The following is a 27,504-nucleotide window of genomic DNA, read 5'->3' as shown; positions in this document are numbered from 1 at the left end:
GCCAAAGGCCAAATTCGGAATTGATGGATAAGGTGATGTAAATCAGAACCCACGCTCTAAACTCAGATTCACCTAGGCTGCTTCTGTGCAAGAGTCCCCCTCCTCCCCAGGAACTGGAAGGAAGTGTTGATAAACAGCCTTTCACCCCATTTAACTTCCTCCCGCATCCTAGTTCTTGGTGTATAGGTTGGACCACAGTAGACTTGGGCAGTATCAATACAATGGGCAGAAGCAGGTTTTCAGTATAAGAGGATCTAAGATAATGGAAGGGAACATCTGGTTACTCTGCAGCCCCATTTTAGCATATATCATGTAGTGTACTTCTCTAGAGCACCTGTAATGCATAAAGTTCCAGGCCCCTTCCCCAGCTGCTCTGAGATCTCACCGTAGCGACATGCATCACATGGCACAGGTCTCATTTAGCATTTATATTAGTGAGAGCATTCTCAGCAGGTATGTCAAAACATAGGCCATTCACAGCAGCAACCTTGCTGCCTGACCTCATGCCAAAAATTAGAAGCATGTCAAATGGGGATGGCATAGATTTTCATACAATAGCACAAACTGATGTTCCAATGAGATTTTATCGTATTATGCTGAAGCTATGATAGCCTATTGGATGCATATTTAGACAGTGCTTAAGTACAGCCTCCCGTGCCAGTTGTTTCACAGTCTCTCAGTAGAAATAGATTCACTAGACTACAAGAGAGGCTAAACCTCCCCACCAGAGTCACTGTGGGAGATCTATGTTGCCAGGTGTAGCATCTACACTTATAAACAGGAAACAGCTGTCATTAAGGCTTCTGATAGATTCAACAGTAAAATAGTTTATTTGGTCACTTTTATAAGGCAGAATGGAAGACTGTGGTTTTGACAGCATTAATTTACATGTTGGAAAGAGAATTAAAAAGAGCCATAGGTTTAGAAACAAGAGGGGAAGCAAGAAAATCTTCATCTTCCTATTTACAGAGCCTCCCACTTAATTCAATCACTGGTCAATTTTATCCTCCATTTAATTTGATTTAAACCTCTATAACCACATCATCTGCAGTAAAAATAACACAACTTCCACCCTTTATTTTAATCAATTCTAATTGCTGTAGGCAGCTCTTACTGGTAATTCAGTCACCGAGTATAAAAAGTTGTCATTTAATGAAGCAAGCTGAAACTCTGGACGAGGAGCTGCCCACAGAAGAGCTAAAAGTTAGCTACAACACATAGAGATGTGTTATTCAGACAGCGTTACTGACATAGTGTTGCTATGTGCTATGAGAGGCTGAGCTATTCACCTCCTATGATGGTCATGCTGATAACAAGATCAACCGCTTACACCAACCAGCGTGACAGAAATGGACTTAATCCAATCCTACAACCCTTACTCAAGCAAAACTCCCACCGACATCACTGTGAGCTTTGCTTCAGGGAGCAATAAAGACTGCAGGGTTTAGGTTTGCAGTGAGTAAATTCCAGCCTCTTGGACATTTTAATTACGTTTCTATTCTGGTTTCCTTCATTACCTGGGGATGGGAGGGAGAGCCCAAGAGAGAAATTCACGGCCACGCAGGGCCCTGCAAAGCCACGGATATCCACTTTATAGCCACAGGTATCTGCTATTCATTTTTCTGGGTATGGATGCAGATGCGGGTACAAATTTTATATCTAGAACCCTGCACATTTGCAGATATCAGCTTTATATTCACAGGCATATGCATCCATGGATGTAGATCTCTACAGATCATTTTTGCAGATGTTGAAAGATTTTGTATCCGTGCAGGGCTCTATTGCCATGTATTCATGAAGGATCTGACAAGGGGTGGCTGGAAAACAAAAATGCAGTTTTGTAAAGGGGTCTGAGATTCTGAAAGGTGCTTTCATTCTGCACTGAAATAAAAACGATACTTTCTGAAATAGTCTGTGAAAAACAAGGCTCCACAGAACAACTAATACCCTGGTGACTGAGCAATGGGCCGGGATGTGGAAGACGCAGGATTAAATCCTTGCCCTAAATCAGGCACAGCAGGAACTCAACCCTAGGTCTCCACATCTCCACCTCAGGCCTACTGGTTATTTTAGGCTACGTCTTCTTGCACTCAGGAAATCTTCCTGGTAACATTTTCATTGAAATCTATCCATTTCCATGGAAAGGTTCTGTTTTGATTAAATGACTTTTTCCAACTAAACATTTCACTAGAAAAAATTCCCCTTACCAGTTCCAGATCTGACATACATTGTGTGGGATGAATCCTTCCTTCACTGATCCAGCAAAACCACAGGTAGCAGGGAGTTTCATCTTTTCACACAAAGCACACAGGGTCTGGGGCAGACACTTAAATCTGAAGCTTTCTCCAAGCAGTCCATCAGACACAAATAAGAGGCAGAGTGTAACCCCCTATAACTAAGAGAACATTTTGATCTCTGTCTCTGCCAAGGCTGGATGGCAGCCAAATGTTTCTGGAAACATGGATGGACTAGAACAAGAAGCAAATATGATAAAATGAGCTGCGACTGACAAAGATTCATAGATTTAATGATCATTATTCTGTATTCATACTGTTCACTGTTATGGAGTAATGTTTCCCTTTTCAATAAACCTTGCCGTTTTTCTGATTTGCAAGGCTCTACTCTCCATCATTTAAAACTGACTGCTGATCAAAACCTTAAGCTGCAGCAACAATGGCACTTGCAATATATTGCAGCTCACAGGACAACAGGGAGAGTGAAGAAGGAGGGGTAGAGATCTTTTTCTAAACAGGAAAGCAGGGGTAAGCAGCACATAGCTAATGATTTTATAGAAAGTATGTGTGTGGGAAGAGTAGGGCAGTACAAATGCACAGAACAGGGAACAGAACTTTACAGGTATTTACAGGCATTTTAAAAAAGTGCCATGTTATGACAAGATCATCCCACACCTTAATAGGAATCCATGTTCTAATCTTTTTACTCCTTGTTCTCTACTTCCTTCCCTCCTCTGATTGCCCATGATCTTCTTTCACTCCGTGGCTTCAGGCATTCCCTTTACCACAAAGGTCTTTTGTTTGATTTCAGAATAAGCCTGCTTTAATCTCAGATTTATCTAGCCTACACCTAACCTACCTCTGGCAAAAAGGTTTACTTGGGGAGAGAGAAGCGCGCACATAATTCATTGAAATAACTCTCTGCAAGACTTTCAGAGCAACTGGAGCTTAAAAAAATGTCTCTCTAGCTATTGTCTGAATAATTTGAAAATGTTAAGAGACTGAACATTTCACCCATAAGAATTAATCAGGTCTATTTTATGACACTGGTGCCACATTAATTAGTGACTCAATTAACAAGACACTACTGACCATTTTAAGTTTAAACTCCCTCCCAAAAAACCACCTATTTACTCAATTTAACAAATTACCCATGTAAATGTTCTCTACAAAACCAGTTTTTTCCCCATCTCAAATCCACTTCAGCTCTGTTCTCTCTCTCTCTCTGTGTGTGTGTATCAGACTCGGATTTTTCTTTATTTAGATGTTTAATAATAATCATGGATTATCTGTCCTAAGATTTTTATCTCAATGACTAATCTACTATGTATTTGAGAGAGTTTGTCTGTGAGTGAGTGTGTCTGCTCCAGAACTCCTCCAAATTTGATATACAGCCTCCTCTTATAACAAAGGAAGGTGAGGATTTGGTTGTGTCAGGACAATAGGAAGTGCCTAGACTGATTATTCCTCATAAAACATAAAGGAAGGGCTCTGCTAGCAGGGACAGTTATACTGCAAAACGACCACAGAGTGGCAGCAGCGGGCCAAAGATGGGGATGGGGTGAAGAGAAGAACAGCTATCTACTATATATTTCAGAGAGTTTGTTTGTGTTTGTCTCTGTACCCTTGCTGGGGGACAAGAACCCCTCCCCGGCTGTGCTCACTGCAGCTGTAGCAGCCGTGGAGAGGTGCTTCTCACCTGGCCACAAGCTGTTGTGGTAAGAACTTCCAGTTTTAATGAACTATGCAGTTTAATTCTTAGCCAGAGACTGTAGTTTTACTTCATCTATACAGTTTATTTGGAAGAAGGGCTTCAAGTGAGATGGTTATATCAGAAATGGCATTTTAAACCTACAATTTTCCTTAGACATTCCTTTAACATCATCATTGATAAAGACAAAATGATGTTACAGATCTGATCTATTTTACCTTGTGCTCTTAGCATTTCTTTCAACTTGGATGATGAAAGAAGATCTGTCAATTTAATTTTTGTTACACTCAAGAATACCTTGCACTAGAATTATGCTAGCAAACAGCAAAGAGTTTCAATTCTGTCATGTTTGGGTTCCACACGTTGCAGGGAAATGCTGAATTTAAACTGAACTGTTTATTACATAACAGGTGAACTCTGGAATCAACATAAGCAGTTAGCCAATTTAAAATCCTGACATTTTGTTTTGAATATATTTGCATTTACAATCATCAAAACAAGGCATCTACCCAAGCTCTTGTGTTCTTGAAATCAGAAACATACAAAACATAACCCAGCAGCAACAGCATAATGGCAGTAACTTAATTGCACAACAATGAAAATATGAAGAGGAGCATCCCAGATTCCCTAATGACCCATTTAACAGAGAAACTTGAAAAATTCTGTGAAAAGACAGGCCTTGCATCATGCCCTGATGCCAACAATTTTAGGCTATTTTTCACAAAGTACAGGGGAAAAGATCAAGGGCCCTTACCTTGACAGCAGCTCCCTCTCTTTTATACCATAGGGCGCTATCAAGGGCTCTCTCTCACAACTGAGCCAATTTAGCCCAGGAAGACAGGCAGTCTCCCCACTAAGCAAGTCAGGTCCAATTATAGGCCAGTATCAACACCTTAGACTCCATTCAGAACTCATATGCAGCTAGTACACATCACAAACCTCAACCTTAAATTGTGGGAGATAAAAGATGGATGCACGACAAAGCACAATATCCAATCACCCTCATCTGCATTTCCATCCCCTTGCTAACACAAGACCAGGTGTATGACCTAGCCCAGGGGTTGGCAACCTTTTCAAACCAAAGAGCCAAACTACATAAAAAAATCAGAACAAATGGTCAACAAAGCGCCAGTATACAATACCGCCCACTTGCATGACTGTAAATATACAACTTAGTATTATTGATAATTGACATGATTAATAGCATAAATGAAAAATTGTGGATGCAGGAGTCAAGGTTGGGTTGTATGAGGGGCTCAGGGCAGGAGGCTGGGTGTGTGGGGGAGGTGCAGGAGGCAGGGCAGCACACTGAGGGTAGAAAGTAGACTATGGGGGGTAGGGACTAGGGCTAGACTACCTTACCTGGCTGGGCTGCTACCCCTGGGCAGCAGTAGCTGGATGAGAAGCTGGGCCAGGATCACCATAGCCAGATTGTGGCCTCCCACCAGCAGCCCTTCCTGTGACCAGATGGGGGCCAACCGTGGGGCTTGTCCCAGGACTGGGGACAGGACACTGTGGCCAGATAGGGGCTGAGCACTTCTACTTTCTCATGTTAGTTTACCAAACTTCCTTTTAAATAAAGTAAAATAGTATGTCCAGCACAAACGGTTTCAACATTGTCTTTATTTATGGCAGGAACAGGGAACCTTTTTCGGGTCAGGGCTACTGACCCACAAAAAACACACCCAAGCAAAAAAAACACACACCCCCTTGTCAGGGCCCACACAAGTGAGAAGCAATAAAACCAACCCCCCCAAAAAACCTCAACCCTCACTGATTGTGGCCCCCAACTGACACACCTCATTCCCCTGGTGCTCCAGTCCCGGGGGGGGGGGGGTGGAAGGGGAGAAGAGGGAGGGGGAGGAGAGACTGAGATTCAAGGTCTGAGGCCAGATGAACTCTTCTGGGGTTCCAAGGTTAGTGGATTGTGTGGGCTCCCTTGGGCTCTAGAGCGGGTCCAAAAATGAGGGGTCCAGTGTGCTAGTGAGTGGAATAGCGATGGGGGTGCAGGATCTGGGTGGAAGGTAGGATGCAGGAACAGGCTGGGAGTAGGGTGTCTGGCCAAGGCAGAGGGAGGAGGAGCAAGCTGGGAGTGCAGGGTCTCAGCTCGAGGGAGAGGGGTGGGGACTGCAGGCTCTGGGCAGCACTTACTTGCTTGTGCCCCATGCTGCTCTCAGGCTCCCTGGCCTAGGCATGGCTTCCGGCTGCTCCACTGGCCGGATTCTGGTCAATGTGGTAGAGGGAAAAGCCCCCAGGCAGCATGTCTCTGTGTTGCTGTTACCTCTGCTAGGGAAAGGAGAGGAGGAGCGCGCAGAGCCACTTGTGGCTCCACACTTTCCCCAATGGCACAGCGAGGCTTGGGACTTTCTCCACCAACACACTCCCCACAGGAAGCTGGCGGCAATCTTGCAGAAGGAGGAAGGGGGGGGAGATCAGGGAGGGGCATTAGGGATGAGGCTGAGCTCGAGCTGTGAGCCATATTTGGCCTGCGAGCCATAGGTTGCTGACCTTGATCTAGCCAATCACCATATGGGATAGTCGCAGTTATCAATGGTTCACAATCCTGCTGGAAAGGTATAGCAAGTGGGGTTCTGCAGGGGTCTGTTTTGGGACCGGCTCTGTTCAATATCTTCATCAACGATTTAGATATTGGCATAGAAAGTACGCTTATTAAGTTTGCAGATGATACCAAGCTGGGAGGGGTTGCGACTGCTCTGGAGGATAGGGTCATAAATCAAAATGAACTGGACAAATTGGAGAAACGGTCTGAGGTAAACAGGATGAAGTTTAATAAAGACAAATGCAAAGTGCTCCACTTAGGAAGGAACAATCAGTTTCACACATACAGAATGGGAAGTGATTGTCTGGGAAGGAGTACAGCAGAAAGGGATCTAGGGGTTATAGTGGACCACAAGCTGAATATGAGTCAGCAGTGTGATGCTGTTGCAAAAAAAGCAAACATGATTCTGTGATGGATTAACAGGTGTATTGTGAGCAAGACACGAGAAGTCATTCTTCCACTCTACTCTGCGGTGGTTAGGCCTCAGTTAGAATATTGTGTCCAGTTCTGGGCACCACATTTCAAGAAAGATGTGGAGAAACTGGAGAGGGTCCAAAGAAGAGCAACAAGAATGATTAGAGAACATGACCTATGAAGGAAGGCTGAAAGAATTGGGTTTGTTTAGTTTAGAAAAGAGAAGATTGAGGGGGGACATGATAGCCATTTTCAGGTATCTAAAAGGGTGTCATATGGAGGAGGGAGCAAACTTGTTCATCTTGGTCTCTGAGGATAGAACAAGAAGCAATGGGCTTAAACTGCAGCAAGGGAGGTTTAGGTTGGACATTAGGAAAAAGTTCCTAACTGTCAGGGTAGTCAGATACTGGAATAAATTGCCCAGGGAGGTTGTGGAATCCCCATCTCTGGAGATATTTAGGAGTAGGTTAGATAAATGTCTATCAGGGATGGTCTAGACAGTATTTGGTCCTGCCATGAGGGCAGGGGACTGGACTCAATGACCTTTCGAGGTCCCTTCCAGTCCTAGTATTCTATGATTCTATATGCTGGACACAAGGTACAGCAGACACAGAAAATGCCCCAGGTATATGATGTTAAAGTCACTGGTTGCAGCCCCAGGCTCTAAGGCGAGTTCTGTTCTGCAGCAGGGCTACCCTACCCTCATGTTACCCTGGAAACTGGATACGAGGGAGACACTCTGCATTCAATCCAATGATGTAAAAGCCACAGATACACCAGCTTTCAGACAACCCCTTTTTGGTTCACAGGACTCCGAATATCCAGCCAGTGACAACTGTGACTAGGGAGAGAAGCAACTAGTCGCTTCTCTCCCTCCCCGGCTTGCTGCCTCTGTATCCTGCCAGCACCGTCTCCTTGGGAAGCGGGGAGAGGAGGCAGAAGTGCAGGAGGAAATGGCGCAAGCGGGCACTCAAGAAGTCCCCACTCACATTGGTCCGACTGCTGTGCCTCTGCCTTTTAAATATACCAAGAACCCTACAGGGGCTTGAGTCCCTGCTCGCCCCAGGTTTCCACTGCACCGCTTCTGCCTTTGAAACGTAGGAAGAGCAGGCCCCACTTGCCTGGGATTCCCGGCTGTGCTGCCTCTGCGCGAGCCATAGGTGGTTCTTACTACATTTAAAAGGCAGAGGCACAGCCGGGATAGCGAACCTCTTATCAACTAATCAAGTAGATTCCATCGAATACTCGATTAGCTCATTAACAGAAATTTAACATCCCTAACTGTGATAACACCATATTTTGGCAATGCACATGAAGAAGGTGGCACCAATCCTTACATAAACCCTTCTCAACAAGAAGGTTCTTGACCACGGAGCATGGATGAGTCAACATGAACTGAAGATCTGGAGTCTCACTCACTGACTCTGGCCTCCTGGGAGACGCAGGCAAAACCAGTTAACGTGAAACCAAACATCTTGTACCCTGTTTATGTTTCCCCTTATTGCTACTGCTAAGCAAGAAGCCCAGCCTGAGGGCTCTAGTGCCACTTAATCTCCTCCACGGAATCCTTTCAAGGTGACAGAATTGTAGCCTTTCAAGATGTATGCTATTGGAAAAGTATTTATCCTTGGACTAGACTCTAGCCACTGATTAAGAGACTGACTCATTTGGAAAACTGGTTACTTGCCTTCCTCCCTCCCATACCCTGAAACAAGAACTCTGGACAGAAGACAGAGATAAGTAACAGGAACTGCATGGCAGAAGAGACTAAATCACTCCTTACCACTTCATCTTCAGTCCAACACTTTTCAATCAGTTTAGGCACAGGCTTCTTCACCAAGCGCTGCAGGGCTTTTCCAGCATCGTAGTTACTTTCATGTAGCTGAATAATAAAAACGGAAAATTCTATCAACAAACAGAAGCAGAGGTGGACCTGCAGTAAGAGGTGGAGAGAGAATGGGGCTTGTTGCATTTACTGTATCTACAGCAGAAATAAATAAGAGAATTTGCAGAACCTGGAGGGTGATCTCACTTTTACGGAGTAGAACAGAAAACATTAAAATAGGCAGACTTGCTTTCTACTTTGTGAAGTCTCTTGTATATTTTCCCTTTAGCATTTTTTAATACTTCTAATAATCCGAGGAAACTAAAGAGGCACAAAAACAACCATTCTTCAAAGGGATTGTACTTTATGCAGTAATATCTTATTCATATTCGCTAATCAAGTGGAACAGCTCATATTTTGGAGGTAACGAGTGTTTTGGGGAGAGACAGAGAACTTTACTCCAAAAGACTGCTTTCATTTTTATTGCACAGCTGAAAATAAGTTGCTAGAGAACAAGGTAAAGTATGAAGAAGCAAAATAACATCTCCTGGAGACAGCTGCAGGAATGCATACAAGGAACTTGGCATCGTTAAACTGACAGCGCTCTCTCAACAGTGCATGACCCTGCTGAGTGCTAGGGCAATGCTCCACCATCAATAAATACAGCTGGGGGCTTGTTAAAGTAGTTGGTTAGTAAAAACAAAAGTTACAAGGAGATGTTGAAAAAATGCTCATTTTCAACCGAGCATTTAGGGGCTAACACTCTGATAGTCTGCAAGAGGGAATGTATTTGGAAGTGGATATAAATATATAATGTGCTATAATGCAAGTACAGTTGGATTTTGGAACATGAAGACTGATCAGGAGCCTGCTTTGTGTCTTTTGAAAAAGAGGGCCAAAAGGAAGAGAGGTATTCCCAAGGACAGCGGTAAACCAATTCTCCCCACTTCTAGGGTGTGTGGAGACTAGCGGTATGTCTGCACTTAAACACTACAGCAACAGCACAACTACAGCCCTTCAGTGTGGACTCACTATGGTGGGGAGAGGTTCTCCCACAGCTACAGTTAATTCACCACCCTGAGAAACAACAGCTGGGGCTGGTCTACACTTGAAACACTACAGCACTGCTGCAGCTTTTCAGCATAGACCCTACCTACGTTGATAGGAGGTGTTCTCTCATCTACAAAAGTAACCAAACTCCATAAGAGGTGGCAGCTAGGTTGACCGAATAATTCTTTCATGGACCCAGTGCTGTCCACATTGGGGCAAGGTTGGCATAGGCACATCTTTCATGGGTGTGGATTTTTCACCCCCCACCTCAGAGATGTAGATATGGTAATGCAAGTTTTCAGTGTAGAGCAGCCTGTACAGATGCTAGCTTTAAGTCTCCTGCATAAGTAACTGGATTAGCAGTAATGGAGATAATACCAGCAGCAAACAAACAACAACAAAATAAAGGTTGTGCCTTCACACAGCTACTAGCAGGAACTAACTACAGAAACTTTCAGGTTTATTTTTATAGCAGCAAAAGGCATCAGCTCTCTGAACTCTCATAAGCCAGCATAACTCCCCCTTTCAGACACATTTCCACCCCATATTCTCAGCCCCTCTGCCCTATCCCCAAGCATCACTGTATCACTCTATCCAATCAGCTTTCAAAGAGGGTATCTCTACAATTACTTTAATCCCTGAACTCTGGCAAGGCTGCTAACAAAGCAATGCCACCTGGGGTTAACTGTCACAATGCCTTTCTCGAGGACACTACTTTCTGGACTGAGACCAAAGCAGAATTATATAGATTACTAAACAGCACTGAGGTGGTAGCTCCTTTGTCAGCAACAGCTTGGTTTGCAACCGAACTGTGATCTTACAGAGCAAACTTGAGTTCTCTTAGGTCTGACTGTGCCCCTGATTTTGGGGCAAAAAGGAATTCAGCAAACAACAACAACAAAAACCAAACCAACAACCCCCTTCCTCCCCTTCTGCCCCCCCCCCCCACAAAAAGCCAGCTCCCTACATTATATCAGCTATTAATCTCTCTCCCACCCAATTCACAGATCCCAAACATTTAAAGAATTTCTCCAGGTATTTTGAAAGTGATCTCTAATGAGGAATGAAGTTCCAAATAATTAGGTTGGGGTGAGATAGAAAAAAAAATTAAAAAGCTAACGTACCGGTGAAGCAAAAATATGAGCTTTTCAGTGGGACTACGAATGAATGTCCACTGAAAGCAAGATATGGATAGAGCCCACAATCATTAAGTTCTTAAAAAAAAAAAAAAAAAAGCTCTTGGGCACTGAAATTACAAAAGGTGTTCAAGTGACATGTCCAGTGACTAAGCTGGCACTTACAGCTATGTATTCCACGCTTACATGTGTCTTTACTGACCTGGAATATTGTCACATCTAGATTAGGGATGTAAGTGACTAGTTGACTATCTGATAAGCATAGACTTACAGTCGAGTAGTGACTCAACCAGTCGCTTCCCTCCCTTGCTGGCTCTATGAGAGAGATGCAGCAAGGGGTGGGGGAGCAGGAGCTGGTGCGGGGAAAAGAGGGAGGTTGGCTTAAAGGCAGGTTTCCCCCCAGGACCACCTCCAGGGTGCTGCCTGCCCTTTGCACCACTGCCTCTAATTAGATAAGGGAACCCCTGTTTGTGGTGGCCTGGGCTGGCCGCAGGTAAGAGCTGCTCCGGCACCAGTCCCTGTTCATAGAAGCCAAGGCTGGCTGTGAACAGGGACTGGTGCCGGAGCAGCCTCTGTTTGTGGTGGACAGCCTTGACAGGAACGTCCACCACGAATAGGGGCTGCTGAACTACGTGTGAGCCGGGACCAAGCAATCCCGGCTTGTGCTGGTCCAGTACACTGTGCCTCTGCATTTTAAATAAAGAGCCTAGTGGCCCTTACTACATTTAAAATGCAGAACTGCAGCACGGCTGGTTCCTGGAGTTTTTAGGGCAGGGGTGGCCAACCGGCTCCAGACAAATAGCCACAGTAGCAGTGGAGACAGCATGATGAGCGGAGCAAAGTTGTTGAGCAAACTTTTCCCTGGGTCTTCACAGCCCTGCCCCTTTTGGAGGGGGGGGGGGAAGAAGAGGGGGGAGGACTCAACAAGTTTGCCCCAGCTCTTCATACTGTCTCCATTGCTATTATGGCTCACAAAAAGAGCACTGGGAAGGAGTGAGAGGTGCAAACTCTGGGAGGAAATTTGGGTGCAGGAGGAAATAGAGAAGAGGATGCTGTCTCAGGGAGGGGGCTCCAGGCTGGAGTGTGTTGGAGTCAGGTGGAGGACTGGGGTGCTGAGCAAGCCACAGGCTTGTGGCTGTGAGGGTGCATGAGTTTGGGCTGGGGTACATGAATGGCTCAGGGCAGGGAGACTGTGACTATGATGGGCTCAGGACACACATTTGCAGTGTGTGGATGGTGCAGCAGTGTTGTGGCAGACTGGAGATGTGGGGGTGAAGGAGTTTGGGGATGTGAGAGGCTCAGGACAGGGGGTTCCAGTGTATGACAGGCTCAGGTTTGAGGTCAGAGGTGTGGGGTGCAGTAGTGTTATGATGCTGCGGCCAGATGGGTGCTTGGCCCCAACTGTGGACTTGCTGGCCAAGATTAATTTTTAAATAAAATATTATGTCAAACACTAGGGGTACGTCTAGACTACATGTCTCTGCTGACAGAGGCATGTAGATTAGGCTACCTGGCATAGGGAAATGAAGCGGCAATTTAAATAATCGCTGCTTCATTTAAATTTAAATGGCTGCCGCGCTGAACCGATCAGCTGTTTGTCAGTTCAGCGCGCTAGTCTGGACGCTCCACGGTCGACATCAAAGGCATTTGTCGACCTCCCTGTTATGAGGTTTACCGGGGAGGTCGACATTTGCCTTTTGATGTTGACCACAGAGCATCCAGACTAGCGCGCTGAGCCGACAAACAGCTGATCGGCACAGCACAGCAGCCATTTAAATTTAAATGAAGCGGCGATTATTTAAATCGCCTCTTGATTTCCCTATGCCTAGTAAACAAATCTACATGGCTCCATCGACAGAGCCATGTAGTCTAGACATATCCTAAATGTTTCAGCGTTTTCCTTATTTACGAGAGGTGCGGGGAACCTGTTTTGAGTCAGGAGTCACTGACCAACAGAAAAGTCAGTTGGGGCCACACCAGTGAGATGCAAAAAAACCACTGCTCCAACCCTCCCCACCCAAGCCTCACTAATGTGGTCCCAACTGTGCTGGTGGGGACAGGGTTGTGGGGCAGGATATTTGTGGGGGGGAGGGGTCTGGCCAGGAGGAGGGACAGACACAGCTGGGGCCAGTACCTGGGGATCCCGGGTTTCAGGAAGCATGCTGGCTGCTCTTCCTCTCCGCTCCCCCAGGAATCCCCCCCCCACACACCGCTCTAACCCAATCCTCCTCCCCTTCTCCACAGCCAGGAACGCACGCCCTCTAACCCAATCCCACTCTTTCCCTGGAGCCAGGCACCTCCCTCCAACCCTCCTCTAACCCAATCCCCCTCCCCTTCCCCAGAGCCAGGCACACCTCCCCCAACCCAATCCCCTCGGCCCCGCGAACCAGGCACTTGCCCCCTTCTATACCAATCCCTCCCCCCACCAATTCTCGGATTCTGGAGCCACCACTGCTACTACAGCCACGCGTCTCCCTCCAGGCATTGGTGTGCATATGCTGAGCAGCTGGCATGCTGTGCGCACACACCCTCCCCCAGCTCTCCTCCCCTTCCCCAGAGCCAGACACCTCCCCTCCCCGCTCTAACCCAATCCCTCTCCCTCACTAACCTTATGCCCAGGTCCTGCTGCCGTCAGAGCCACTGCCTGTGCTCAACAACCGGCTGCTAGCACATGCAGGCTGGGACATTGTGTGCGACCCGACCTGCACATGCAGAATATAATGTACAGCACTGGGGGCCGTGAGCGGAACGGCGTGGGCCGGGAGCACGAACACAGCTCACAGCGGCTCAGCTGACCTGAGTGGTTCCGGGTTCCATCACGAGCGGCTCGTGAGCCGCAGGTTGGCCACACCTGCTTTAGGGGCTAACACTCTGATAGTCTGCAAGAGGGAATGTATTTTGAAGTGGATATAAATATGTAATGTGGAAGTATTTGGAAATATTCAGAAAATCTAGCCATTCAGGGCCAGATTGGGGATCATTCATTCACATGGTCACACTAAGTCAATAGGATTAAACAGGTGAGTTAATGCTACACCGTGTGCAAAATGCATTCACTAAACATGAATTTAGGTAACAAATTTTAAAATATTGGATTTTGGAACCCAAAGACTAACCAGGGGCCTGCTTGATGTCTTTACAAACATAGTACCCAAAGGAAAAGAGGTATCCCCAAGGGCAACAGTAAACCAATTACTGAATATCCAAAACAGACATAGTACTAATATTCTCTCTCATGCTACAGCAGCTAATTGAGACTTAACTCTTGTTTGACAGGGACTTGGATATTATTTTACAAAACTGCCTGAACTGCTCTGAATGCTCCCAGCAGTCAGGAGAAGAGGGTATTCATACATCATGGGCCACTACTGATGTAAAACAGCTTAATTCTTTTGAAATCAGCAGAGGATCTACCTCCACAAGTTTCAAAATTGGAGGGCAAAAGTATTAAACTTATCTTGGAAAAATGAATGCTGCCTAGTTATTTGATCCTCTTTTCACCGCTAGTGGGACATTTGAGATATACTATTATTATTCGGTTATAAGAGTTTTAAGTTGCTTCTAAAAATAAAAGGTCACTGCCAGCCAAGATCTCTATTATGTCACCTAGAATGAATTGTTAGAGCTATATTAGGAACTCTCTCCCTAATTAGTTGTATGATGAAAGTGTTACCAGCAACGCAGGTTATAGTTTGAATAAGAGTGCTATGATTAAAAAAGCCCTTGGGTGACATCACAGAAACAAAGGAAAGAAATTCTAAGCCACATATTTTCATGGTTCATTTTCACCCTGCTCTATTAACTACTCTTACGGCAATGTTAAAAAAAAAAAAAAAAAGAAGCTCTTAATCACAACTGCACCCTGAGGGAAAGGTGAACCTCTTTAGTCCAGTACCCTTAGGACCTGACTGGTGCCGAACCAGAGTGTTTGCAGAACCACAGGAGGTCAATATTGTCTAGCTGCATTACCAACACTTCCACTGCTTACAGGACTCTTAGAAGACATTTAGGAGTAAACTAGAGCTAAATAACTGCATAGAACAGAAAACCAGGACTTGTGGCTGTAAACAAACTTTATGAGACTGTGTGAAAGTTGGCCACACTCATGGTAAGTGGACATTGGCTAACTAAAATCATGCCGGACTACGAATGTTGCTGGACCACAATGGGTCAATGGATACAACTTATTCACAGAATTGCTGCAGAAAACAGTATCTCAAACTCCATCATCAGCTCCTTTCAACTGATGCCGTGTCTCTGCAATCTACTGCTAAGAGATGCATGAATATGAGACACATCAACACCCCTTTCATACTGCTACAAATCAGGGAAATGCATTACCTGTGACTGCTTAATAGAAAACACTGATTTTAAATGCACCTACATCACTGACAGCTGCCATGATTCTGCTTCCATGCAAGTGAAACAAAACAATCTGAGTCCATCTTTCCCAAGCAACAAAAGAGATGACTAGGAAGTCAGACCTGCTGCACCTAAATCCTACCACCCATACAACACTGCTGACTTTCAACTGCTTTTGTCATTTTTTCTGCTTAAACTTCCCAGAGAATGCAGTGCCCACTTAGAAGCCTGAAAACAATTTTGTCTTTTCTATTGGGGGCACATTGATTTTCTTTCTTGACTGCACACCAGCAGTGGGAAGAAGCATGACTGAAAGGAGCATGGGTTAGTTATTTGTTGCTGTAGTACAGTCTCTATGCATGCTTTGTGCGCATGTTACAAAACTAAGCATGCCTTTTCTCTTTGTAAATTTCGTAGTGATAAAAACTGCAAAGTTTCCCTCCCACCCCCTGACATTCTGCCCAAACCTCCTCATGACTCCTGGAAAGAATCTATATGTTGCCTGAAGGGACCCTGCAAAAATAATGAAAAAAGAATAACCAGAGACAACCAGAAGCAATGGGCTGTACTAAGAGGCAGCCATCCCAGCTGTAAATGCACAGAACGGCTAACAGGCTGACCTACCAACCCTAAATACTCCAGGATAGAGGATGACAATGAACTCGGAGCAAAGCTGCAATATCAACGACAATTTCAAGACCAACAACATGAAAGTGGAGGAGACAAGAGTGCAATAAGAATCTTGCTAAGCAGGGAGCCCACATTCTGGCCTGGCCACCCCAAATTTGAGTGGTATTGCAAACGGGTTGAATTTGACCTGCATGTCTCTCCATCACACACAACCTAGCAGGGAAGAGATTCAGCTATTACTCCAGTGAGGGGCCAAGGCTGGTGTTCTTCTCCCTCCTGACAAAAATCAGCCGCCTTGATTAGAGCTCGGAGCAGGATCATACACCAGGAAAAGTGTATTTTTATATAATTGCCAGAGTTACATCCACTTTTCTCAGTCTGACTGATGGATCATTCTTTGCTTATTACTTTCAGTAATTTAATATATATAAGCACCTTATTGGCAAGCTACTTGAACATATAAATAATAGCTAATGATGACTGCCTACAGTTTAATTAACTTCTGGTTGCACTTTTCAAGGTATTGCTAGAAACACTAAATTACTTTCTCCCGCCTCTCCCTTAAAGCTGTCATGTAAAGAATCATTGTTTTGAGTACTAATCCTGCTGCCTAAATAATTCTGAGGCCTCAGCAATCTTAAGCATACATGCTGTATGGAACAAAGGGAACAGACATGAATGTACTTGCACTTTATAATGCACAAGTTATCTTTTCCTATAGAAAAGCACAAGACTTTAATTTAAAGAAAAATCAAATATGCAGACGTCCAAGCATCTCATTTATATTATAACAGTCATTAAATATCTCTGGATCTCAGGCAAGACTTATTAGCATAAACTCTGCACATTACCACAAGGTTTCAAGTTTCCATTCCAGCTTCTCATCTGAGCTGCCATTTTCTGTCTGCGTGATGTTGCAAATAAATTTTCCTTTTGGCATGGCTCAGCTGTCAGGCACCTCTGTTCTGTAATGAATCCATGAATTACATCTCACTGCTCTGACATCTCTGGTCTCTCACATCAAAATATTGTTCTTCAATTGTAATTTATAACTTAATTTAAATGTCCCTTTTACTGTGACCTTTCTAGATCAGAATGGCATTACATCTGGCAGCTCCTACTTCAGCAAGGCATCCTTTCGCAATTACAGTCATTATGATCCCTGTCGAAAAGCCTATTTGAGTTAGGCTGCATTCTTGCTACAATGTTAAATAATTGGAGTCCATTAAGACCATCGTTAGATTTCAGAGCCTTTGGGGGTGGAGGGAGAATTGCTAGAATAATGTGGTACAGTATTGCAAAAACTAACTTAAAACCTACTCAGAACAGTCAAAAGTAAGGGTGATTCTTCAGACAATATAAATTATGTACATCTCTGTAGGGAGGCAATGTTTCTAGTGGTGAAAACAGCACTGGAATCTAGGAATTCCTGATAATGCATCTGTTCTTCTATTGACTCATTCAGTGGCCCTGGACAAGTTTTGTCACTCTTATGCCTCAGTTTTCACATCTATAAAATGAAGATGAGCTTACCATTTTTGGTACTATGTACAGGCCATCCTCACTACTTTACAGTGGGGTATTAGGCCTCGATTATTAACAAACCAATATGAAAACATGAAGTGTGGCATATGCTTGGTGTTACCATCTCCTCCAATGCAATGTATTCTTTCACTATGTTCCTCAGGGGGAACAAGGTTTTCCCCCTATTAGGCTGAACTCGATTTTGCATCCTGCAAGGCTATTTTTGCATGCATCTCTGGTCATAGGCTCATTTTTATTAGGTATAGGATGGTGGTGGTGGGGGGGGGGAAATCACTGGATAACGGCCTTGTTTCTTCCTGGGCTGGGGGATGTACATGCGTCACCCTGGAATATATTTAAGGTGTTTTTGGCAAAAAGCTTCTGCCCTTCAAAAGGTAGATCCCTTACAGTTGTTTGTACTTCCTTGGGAATACCCAGGAGATGGAGCCAGGATGTTCTATGTATCACAACTGTGGTTGCTAAGGATCTGGAAGCAGTGTTGTTGCAGTTAAGAGATGCCCGTAGTGCTGCTTTAGCAATAAGCGATTCCTCTACTATATTTGCTCTGTGTTGCTATCTATAAACTTATGACAACTGATCAATAAAGAATCTCATTTTCTCAAATAAGTTGTAAGTGGATTTTGCCAGCAGGGCGGAATAGTTTGAGATATAGAAGTGCAGGGAGGCAGATGAGTATGATTTTCTACTCAAAATGTCCAATCTCTTCCAACCTTTATCATAAGGTGTTGTTTTGCATTAGGTGTGCTTGCCCCTATGATGTATCACACCAACGACTAATGAGTTCGCAGAAAGTTGGGAAAGAAGAATATGGCTCCTTTGGTAGGTGCATAATACTTGCGATTTGCCCTTTCAGAAGAGGGCAGGATAGAGGCAGAGGTTTTACAAGTTACTCTTGCGGGGTCCATGATGGCCGCATTTGCTGGTAATGCTACATTGTTGAAAGGGAGGCCTATAGGATTTCAGTCAATTTATGCTACGTTTCAGGTAACTCTGCAAGAGAACTGAATATTCAGTGAGTCTGTCACCCTTTTAAAAAGATCTTGGAATGATCTAAAATAGCCTCCTGGGGTCAGGGGAGGGGGCATGATAGTCTCATCCAATGATGATGAATGCGTGTAGGAAGCATGGTGTCATCCTCCTGTGCATCCTCTATGCCTTCTAGGTCATCTTGAGATGCCTCAGAATAGAGCTGAGCAGGCAGTTCCTGCATCTGTGGAATAACTAACTGCATCCCTGAAGTTTGGGAGCCTGTTGGACTCTATAGAGGGTCCATGGATCCCATCTTGGTTAAATCATGGGGGGAGAGAGAGGTAGAAGCCAAGGCAATGGTTACCATGCCTGCCTCAAGAGCTGTGGTGGCCGAAGCTGTAGATGGGGTTTAGAAGATGTCTGGTGAGTGGTGCAAAGGTGATTGCCTCTTCATCTTCCTCTTTGTTACTTGAAAAGTGGGGGAGCAGAACCGGTTGGTATCATTAATCTGCTAGGTCCTGGGTGCATAGGAGTGCTGTCGGTACCCAAAAGTGGAGTGCTCAATACTGAGGATATAGACAGTTCCATTTGGGAATTGAGCAGGCATGGTACTATACAGACTGGTGCCGAGGTCGATACGGGGTTGGCCACTGTCTGTACCATCAACACAGGAGGCTGAGGAATCAGCTCCTTTGATGCCAACGATGTGATCACTTACGATGCTGGCAGTGCCAGAACAGCAGTTTTGCTCTTAGATTTTGTGAAACACGGAAGCCGCAGACCCTAGGACCTGTTTGTACCAGAAGTGCCTAGTGTCTGTAGGTCTGATGAGGACAGTGCCATCGATACAGAGGTGGATTTTGCTCTGGGAGACTGATTTTTTGAAGGCAGATCACTCCCTGGTGAAGACTGCCATTTCTATTTGACAGGGTTCTTAGCCGGAGGGTCCTGAGGAGGTGGAAGACAGGAAGCCTGATCTGAGGCTGCTGAGGGAGTGGCACCAGTTTTATTTTATGTCCTCCATTTTGTTTTTCTTTTCAAGATGGCAGCCAGCCTTCTGGTCACCATCTCTGTCAGGTAAGGCGGAATAAGGGTTACACACCTTTAATCTGCCCGGTCACCCTCCCCTTAGGGCTCTCTGCATTTCATCAGCACAACCCAGCAGTGCTAGGGCAACAGCTAGCAGGCTGTTTGGACTTGCAGGCCGTCTGGGTCAGAAGCCAACCTGGCTGCTGACAGCCCTCTGTGGTGCAGCAATCCAGTGTCACAGCTGTAATGACTGCTAGCTCAGGTTTTATTTGGTTTAGACAGGAGGCTTCAGTAGGGCCAGTCACGTGCACACGCATCATCTCACCCTCCAGTCTGCACACTGCACACAGGACAGTGTGTCAAGGATAGAAGAAAAGATGAGAAGCAAGAAGACTGCCCACTTACCCGGGCCTCTGCAACTCCATCCCCTCTCTGTTTGTTCCTTTCCCTCAGTCTGGAGATATTCTCATACCACTTTTCCCCTGACACTGAGACAGTAGTAGTTCCTGTTTGGGCTTCTGGCCTATGCCAGGCTTCGTTGTGAAAACCAGATTTGTTGTTTGCTTTCTATGTTTAGTGTTTTGTTAAATAAACCAATTATTGCTTTAGCTATTTTTGTTGGACTTGATTAATGCACGGTGACATAGATACAGTGCAAGTGTAGAACTTGTGTCCCAATAGGCAGGACTCAGTCCTTGTCCAACAAGGGCAGTGGCGGGGATTGTTGAGGAGGAAGTTTAATTGGAGGTCCTGTGCCTTAAATCATCTCACCAATAATTTCTTGCAATGGGACGGGATATGAGCCTCTCAATCTGATGCATTGTGGCCATCTAAGACTGGGATGGAAAGCCTGCAAGTGAGGCATCTTTTGAAACTAGGGGGAACCCAGCATAATGAACGTCCCACGAGGGGATGGGACAGGGAGAAAAGGATTTTTTTTAATAGTGGGGGAATAAAAAGGATCCAGGGTAGGAGGAAAGGAAAGACGAGAGTTAAAAAGGCTCTCTTATCTGAAAAGTATCAAGTGAGGAGAGCTGCTGTGTTTCAACCTAAGCCCAGGGTAGCAGACAAGGAACTGTGGGATGGTTGACAATGTGCACTGGTTATATGCTCACAGTGTTGTCAAATGGCACCATGTGCACGTCGCCACCCAGGGCACTGCTGCTGTAAGTCTCCATCTATGAGCTCAGGGCACTGAAACACCTATAGTAGGGCACCCACAGGGACACTCCTCAAAGAAGAAGCCTAAGTTAATTGGTAAAAGCAGACGAATGGGGGAATTGACACTACAGAGGGGTTTTTGGTCTGCCATCAAGTCATAGAACCATAGAACTGGAAGAGACCTCAGAAGGTCATCAAGTCCAGCCCCCTGCTCTAGGCAGGACCAAAGTGCCAGCAATGCCCCTCTGACATGTATACTGGCCAAACGGGACAGTCTCTGCGACAAGGGATAAACGAACACAAATCAGACATCAGGAATGGTAACAGAAACCTGTAAGAGAACCTTTTAACCTCCTTGGACATTCAAGAATGGATTTAAAAGCAGCCATTCTTCTACAAAGGAATTTTATCACCATTTACAGTGGGGGACAGCTGAACTGGAGTTCATTTACAAGCTCAACAATATCACCTATGGCTTGAATAAAGATATTAATTGGTTAGTGCACCACCAAGGCAATTTCCCTGCCTTTGATAGTCTCATTTCAACATCGAAGTTTATGAATGGGACATATCCATACTGATTTAATTAGCTTCATTAACACTGGTAATGCAACTGATAGGTAACTGCTTTTGCTGTTATATATATCCTGGATTGTGCAATTTCCATTCCAGCTCATCTGATGAAGTGGGCTTTAACCCACAAAAGCTCATGACCAAATAGATATTAGTCTCTAAGGTGCCACAGAACTGCTTGTTGTTTTTCAAGTTACAGACTCTCACTGCTACCCCTCTAAGACAAATAACTGTTGTCACTGGGCAAGCTGAATAGTGCTGGGAAGGACTCTTGCAACAGATTTTCACACATTCTGTCAAAAATCTAGATATTTTATATACACCAGAAATATTAAACTGTGTGTTAAATAGTTTAGCTGAATTTATGAGAATTGGCTTATAAATAAATCCAGAAGCACAAAAAGGTTTTTCCAAGAGAAAGCACACGAATGAGAAAATAGAGAAGTAAAACTGCCCTACGCACCAGTAGTGGCCTACTTTTAGCAGCATGCCCAGGCAGAGAGTTATAGCCCCTGGGGTGTTATGTTACATTCTTTGAACCCTGAGAATATCCGATGAAGAACCATTCAAAAGGAAATCTAGTAATCGTAATAAATGCTAACATGTATTTAAATAGTTGTCTTAGGCTTTCAACCTTGTCTGTAGTTAATGAACAAGAAAATCTAGTCTAAGGACAAGTTAAAACAGGCAGTAATTTGTCTGGGTGACATCTTATTTCTAACTGAATTTCCCTAAGTTGACATTACACTGTCACATGTGTCACTCACAATGACATGTTGCCATGTAATACTGTTACAGAAATACTGAACAATCCTACTCATAAAAGGAACCATCCCATATTAACATGCAATCGATTTCATCTTGTATATTGGTGCATGGCAGGAGGTGTAATAAGTATAGGTACATGGCTCCTCAATAGGCAACTGCTGTCTTTTAGCCTCTTCAAAACAAGAACATGCATGTCAAAATGACAAAACCCTTGAGATTCACTGATCAGGGCACAGTGTATGCTGTCATTTTAAATTTCTTCTACTGTTCTGCCATCTTCTATATCTGGCGACCCCCCACATTTGTGATTGCCCCAATCCTACGAATCCTTATGAAATCTAAGTTTATAATGCAGAGGGGGAAATTCCTACCCCACCCCCTCTGTGGTAGGCCGAAACGTGGATAGGAACATCCCCTACGTCAGACAGCAAGCAGCATTTCCGAAAGAAAAAGCAGATCAGGAAATCTGCGCTGCTCCACTCTGAACTATCTGGTCTTTATAAACATCAGCTCCCTTGACTCATCCCCTGAACTGGGACAACATGTAAATCTCAAACTGAATTTTGTCTGGGTCCTACTTAGGAAAGGGCAAACAGGTAATTTAACCCTTTCCTGTCCTGGAGTCTGAGAACGGTGCCCTTAAAAGCTCAGTACAATGATTCTAAGCTCAGTGGGAGAGAGAAAGACGAGGAAAAGGAAGCTGGCAGAAGCAAGTGCACCTTCTTTCTTTTTTGTACAGATCTGAAGTCCAGAAAGGAGTTTTCAACTAGTTAAAAATTAACCAGACACCATTATGCAGAGAATCTACTTAGAAATTCACATACACACACAGCACACACTGAGCAGGGCTGTCTAGCACTAGAAATTATATTCCTGTTCAGTATTCACCATACTGAGATTTTCTACGGATTGGCAGATCTGGGACACCAGCTTCCTACCACAGAGCAGGACGCCTTTCTGTGCAGATGTTTTAAGCCTCTTGATCAGCCATTTTTCTTTTCTGAAAACAATGCAGCAGCATGAAGAGGCACCCCTCCTTGATGGTGCTGTCAAGCTGGCAACCTCAGCAGACACATTTACAATTTATTCTTAACGACATTTTAAAATCCATTTTTCCTGTTTTCAGGTACCTACATTCTATCTAGAATGACTGTCCATTTCAGAATGTTACAGGATCTCCAGCAAAAATATACCTTGTAGAAGGACCTACGCAGAGTTTCCTAATGGAAAGCAAAGTGTCATGAGATGCTATGGTACGCTGCAACTCCTGCCACTTCCATGCTCTTGCCTCAGAAAACCTCTTCGACAGTGGCTCTTTTCTTTGGAGAGGGTGAACTTAGAGAAGTGAACAGGCGTGCTTTTAGGGTGCATGACACAGCTGGTTTTAGTTATAGGCAAATTCAGGGGTAGAATTCAAAAAGAACTTGGAATGAAGGCCAACCACATAAAACATCAGATCACTTGGCTCTGCTTTCCTGCATTATGGAAGAGAAAGCACTCATAACCCAGAAGAAGTGCTGAGAAATCCAGTGAATTGTCACAGTACTCGCTTGGCTATGGGGAGCACTGGGAAGGTTGAAGAAAAGGAAGCCCTTCTCAAGTCTTTTGTCCTCTAGCATGAAAATGCTTAAACTCTGAAGGCCAACACTGCAGTCTTAACTCAGACCTATCTCCAAAAGAAATCAAGGGGAGCTTAGTCAGAGCAAGAACTATACCATTTAATCCTGTGTCCAAAATATTTAGAGAGAATAAGAGATCCTCATTAAGTCCTCTTCTGCATGAAGGCAGGAAATTAGGTTATTTTCAGAGAGTAACTTCTGAAATCAACTGGATTTTTGAGAGTTCATAAGAAAAATAAAACATTTACAAGAATTCATGTCCTCCCAAATCTGGGAGCCTGTCACAAAGGGGACATCTCCATTTGGAAGATATATATACGAAGACCCGGATCATCTTGTGTAAAACACACAAATGAGTGCTGCATTGTAGTTTTGAGATCCAAAGCAGGAGGAGACATTGTTGAAGGAAAAAAAATAAAAGAGGGGACAGACTGGAGCTCCCAGGAGAATTCAAAAACATCTGGACCTTCCTAATTCCAGGAGCCATGACTTCACTGTCACAATATATGCATTTGCATGCTGGTGCTACTTAACTGTCTTTACTTTTGTGGAGCTTCATTTGCTAGGTTCAACTACACATCCTGATCCTGCAAGGTGCTAGACACCCCCAAATGCTGTTCAAGTTCATGGGGAGTTCAGAGCATTCAGCACCCAGCAGCATCAGGCCCAAAAGCAAAAAGAAAATAGGAAATACTACGCAGGATTCTATGAAATGGCAGAGGTTTAAGTTAATTAAAAGAGGGTTTTTATAGAATGATTCAATTTAGTGACTCTCTCTCAGACACTGGCTCTTCTATCTGCAATTAAAGCACTTCCTCTCCCATTCCCAGCCACACAATACCCAATTAAACAGGATTTTACGTCCCTAATTTGATGCCAGTCAGATGCTGAAATCAAGGGTGAGAAGCCTGCACTACATGACCAACCAGATCTCAAAGGACCACCAGCAAATGCTCTGTGGACCAGAGTTTAGGAACTACCCACTTAAAGCACAGAGTTGGACCACTGTTCTATATCTCAAAAATGCATACACTGGAGCTCGAGGCTTATAGTTCGCAAGTCTGAATGTGTCACTTCTTTATTAGTACAATAAAAAGAAGAAAAGTTTTTCAGTTGCTTCCCCAACCATTATGCATAACCACTCACATGACACTTCTTTGACTATTTAAAAATTTATTGCATTCTTAACAAAATATAGAAAGAAAAGATGAGAAAGGACACCTAATGCATTAGTAATGCATTAGTATAAATTAAACTGAAGTAAATTACATGGACACACAGTATGTAGACATAGCTGTACAATGTGCGCTTACTGCTTATGAATTTTAATTAATGAAGTGATTTATGAGGCTCCAGATATTAAGAAAAGGGCTCATCCTCCTATTATGTTTGGAGGCAAATACTCTCAGATTTGTAAGTCATAAGGATGGAATGAATCCCACATTCTACATGCAGTTGAGATGAATCCTCCCGATGCTAAGGAATAATTTGAAATCTTGGTACTTATTAAGACGCTGTCTGTTATGTTTTCTGGTGTTCTTGTTAATCTGTTCTTTTATCCTTGCTGATTTGTGAGCTAACAAAGACAAATTCAATGTCAATTCTCCCTTTAACACTTTTTGAGAAGAATTTTAATACTTTCTCAGAACATTTTTTAAAGGGGATGTGAAAAACAAATTGAGCTGTCTGACAAACAGTTGTCTGATGGCAAGATGCACAGATCTGAGCTATGAGTCTTCACTACTTTTTCAGCAGAAAGAATGAAAAATTGACCCAGGATGCTCTTCCACCTTGAGTGCTATAAAGCCGTCCTACAAATATTTTTCCAGGATCAACAGAAGGGGCTGTTCAGATATAGCATTTCCCACTTTTAGGAAAGAGGTGGCAAAATATTGTACCTGGTGCCTATTTGGTGTGCAGTGGGGTCAGAGAAGGCATACCTCTCTCATATATATGGCTAGTTTCACTGTTTACCCCAAAATGGAAGCTTGCAACAGGATTGGATCTGACTGGAGGGCTGCCCATCTTCATTTTTTCATTTGAAAACTGCAACTTGTCGGCCAATCTGATCTTACATAGTTGGATCAAGTTACCCACCACCAATATTACCTGTAATCTTTTCCATCCACTTGCAAAATACATTGTTACATGCATAGAAACATGCTGTCAGTTGTTACAGGCATAGAAACATATGCTGTCAGTTGTGGGTGCTTTGCTCATCAGCAGGACAGCATTTGAATCTCTCTTGGGCGGTTGCTCCAAGTGTTCAGCTTACAGGGAACACTGCCCACCACTGAAATGCAGCTCTCTCTGGTGTAGAAGGTGGCAGCAACTATTTAGCTATTCCCAACATTCACAAAAAGTTTGGCCTTATATTTAATATGAATTTGATATCACTAATTCATAAGATATATCTGCAAAAGTGTTTTTTCTTAGCCCTTCCCATTGCAATCCACATCTAATGCTGCTAGAGTGGGCTACTCATTTGTAAGTTCATTAATAATTACACAAAATAAGAATGCTAAAATAATTTTAAATTAAACTGCCCTGATTTGGAAAGACACTCTGTAGGAGAGTATTTTTGAGTAGGTACAAATTACTTTAGAAGTGGACAAGAAAATACTGAAACCCAAAAATTCCCAATAATTTTTTTTTTTAATGGAGATACTTACTAGTCTTTGTAAAGCACTGGGCCAAAGGGCTTTGTAAGTGCTAAGTATCACTAATATTCATCTAAATAATTCATATTAATTATCCTGGCTCTTTGATCAATGTCTCCATGACGTTCCACACACAGACTCTGAAAGAGAGATCAGGAGCAATAGTCGTATATTTCTCCAATTCACAAGGTAAGTAAAGTGGGATTGCTACACTGTATATAGAAATCTAAGACACTCTGTCTCCCGTTTCACAGATAGATGAGTAAGTTGTTATGGTTGGTTGCAAAATATGACAACCAGAACTTCCTCCGCTGAATGTGAATGTTCTCACTTCACATGACTAACATTCTGAAAGATCAATATATTAATCAAAACCTTCATGTTCATAAGTGTTTTCTGAACTAGTTTTAAAGAGTCAGCAGAATTATCTCCCATGCTATTCATTCGACAACAGCAAAAGATTCCCTACCATTCAAAAAGGAAGCATTGTTAATTAATCTCTGAAGGAGGCTTTTCTCCCCTCCAAAGTGACAGCAAAAAGAGGTCAGTGATGTCCAAATGAAAACTTCAGCTACTCTTGATTTGCTGGGAGATGCATAACACTGTAAACAGAAGCATGGAAACCTGACTTCAAAACCAGAGAATGGAAGCTGAAATTTACCCATGCCATTAAGTAAATAATCACTGGAAGGAGTTGTTATACTTGAAAATATACGCCGCATGGCATCATCCCTGATCTTCATTTCTATCTGGTATAATTAACAATAAATCATACTGTGGGCTACAGCACTCTGTTATTACATAAATAAAACACTACCAAAGGAGCTTGTCAAGTCTGATTTATATGAAGTGCCGCTCTGAAGTTTATTGGATTTCCATAATAAGAAATCATACAGCATATCAGTTTTTTCCATTAATCTTCCAAACTATGTATCATAATTTCTAAACAAAAGCCAATTTAGTACAGCATCAGCTGCTTACAACTAACTTACCAAGCAAACCCAAAGCCTGGAGAAGGAAGGAAGATGACATGTCAAGAAAACACAATTCTTTACAGCTCAGGCAATGGCACCAGCTAAATGAAAAACTTAGGGCTCAGTTATACACCCATTGACTTTGATGGCTGGATAAGCTCTTAACAGCCTTTGTCAGGACACCACACACCAAGGTTTAAGTGGAGCCTGCTGAAACTCAAATCACCATTCTAAACAGGCTTTGGCTACTTAGTCTACTTTTAACCTAATTAAATGCATTTTCA

The 27,504-nt window shown here is 43.7% G+C and overlaps 1 protein-coding gene across 6 annotated transcripts in view; it reads right to left on the bottom strand.

Annotated features, from left to right (window-relative positions):
* RERE (arginine-glutamic acid dipeptide repeats) overlaps positions 1 to 27,504 on the bottom strand; it is a 468,752-nt gene that overhangs the window by 129,711 nt on the left and 311,537 nt on the right. For all 6 annotated transcript variants that reach the window (XM_075906796.1, XM_075906794.1, XM_075906795.1 and 3 more), the window contains one exon: positions 8,703 to 8,801. In XM_075906796.1, coding sequence (XP_075762911.1) covers positions 8,703 to 8,801 — 99 coding nt within the window. The remainder of the gene's footprint in view (positions 1 to 8,702; positions 8,802 to 27,504) is intronic.

This window comes from Pelodiscus sinensis, chromosome 23 (assembly GCF_049634645.1).
Source record: "Pelodiscus sinensis isolate JC-2024 chromosome 23, ASM4963464v1, whole genome shotgun sequence".
Lineage (NCBI taxonomy): Eukaryota > Metazoa > Chordata > Testudines > Trionychidae > Pelodiscus > Pelodiscus sinensis.
The sequence above is the reverse complement of the archived record's forward strand: the minus strand, read 5'-3'. Positions and strand labels throughout refer to the sequence as shown.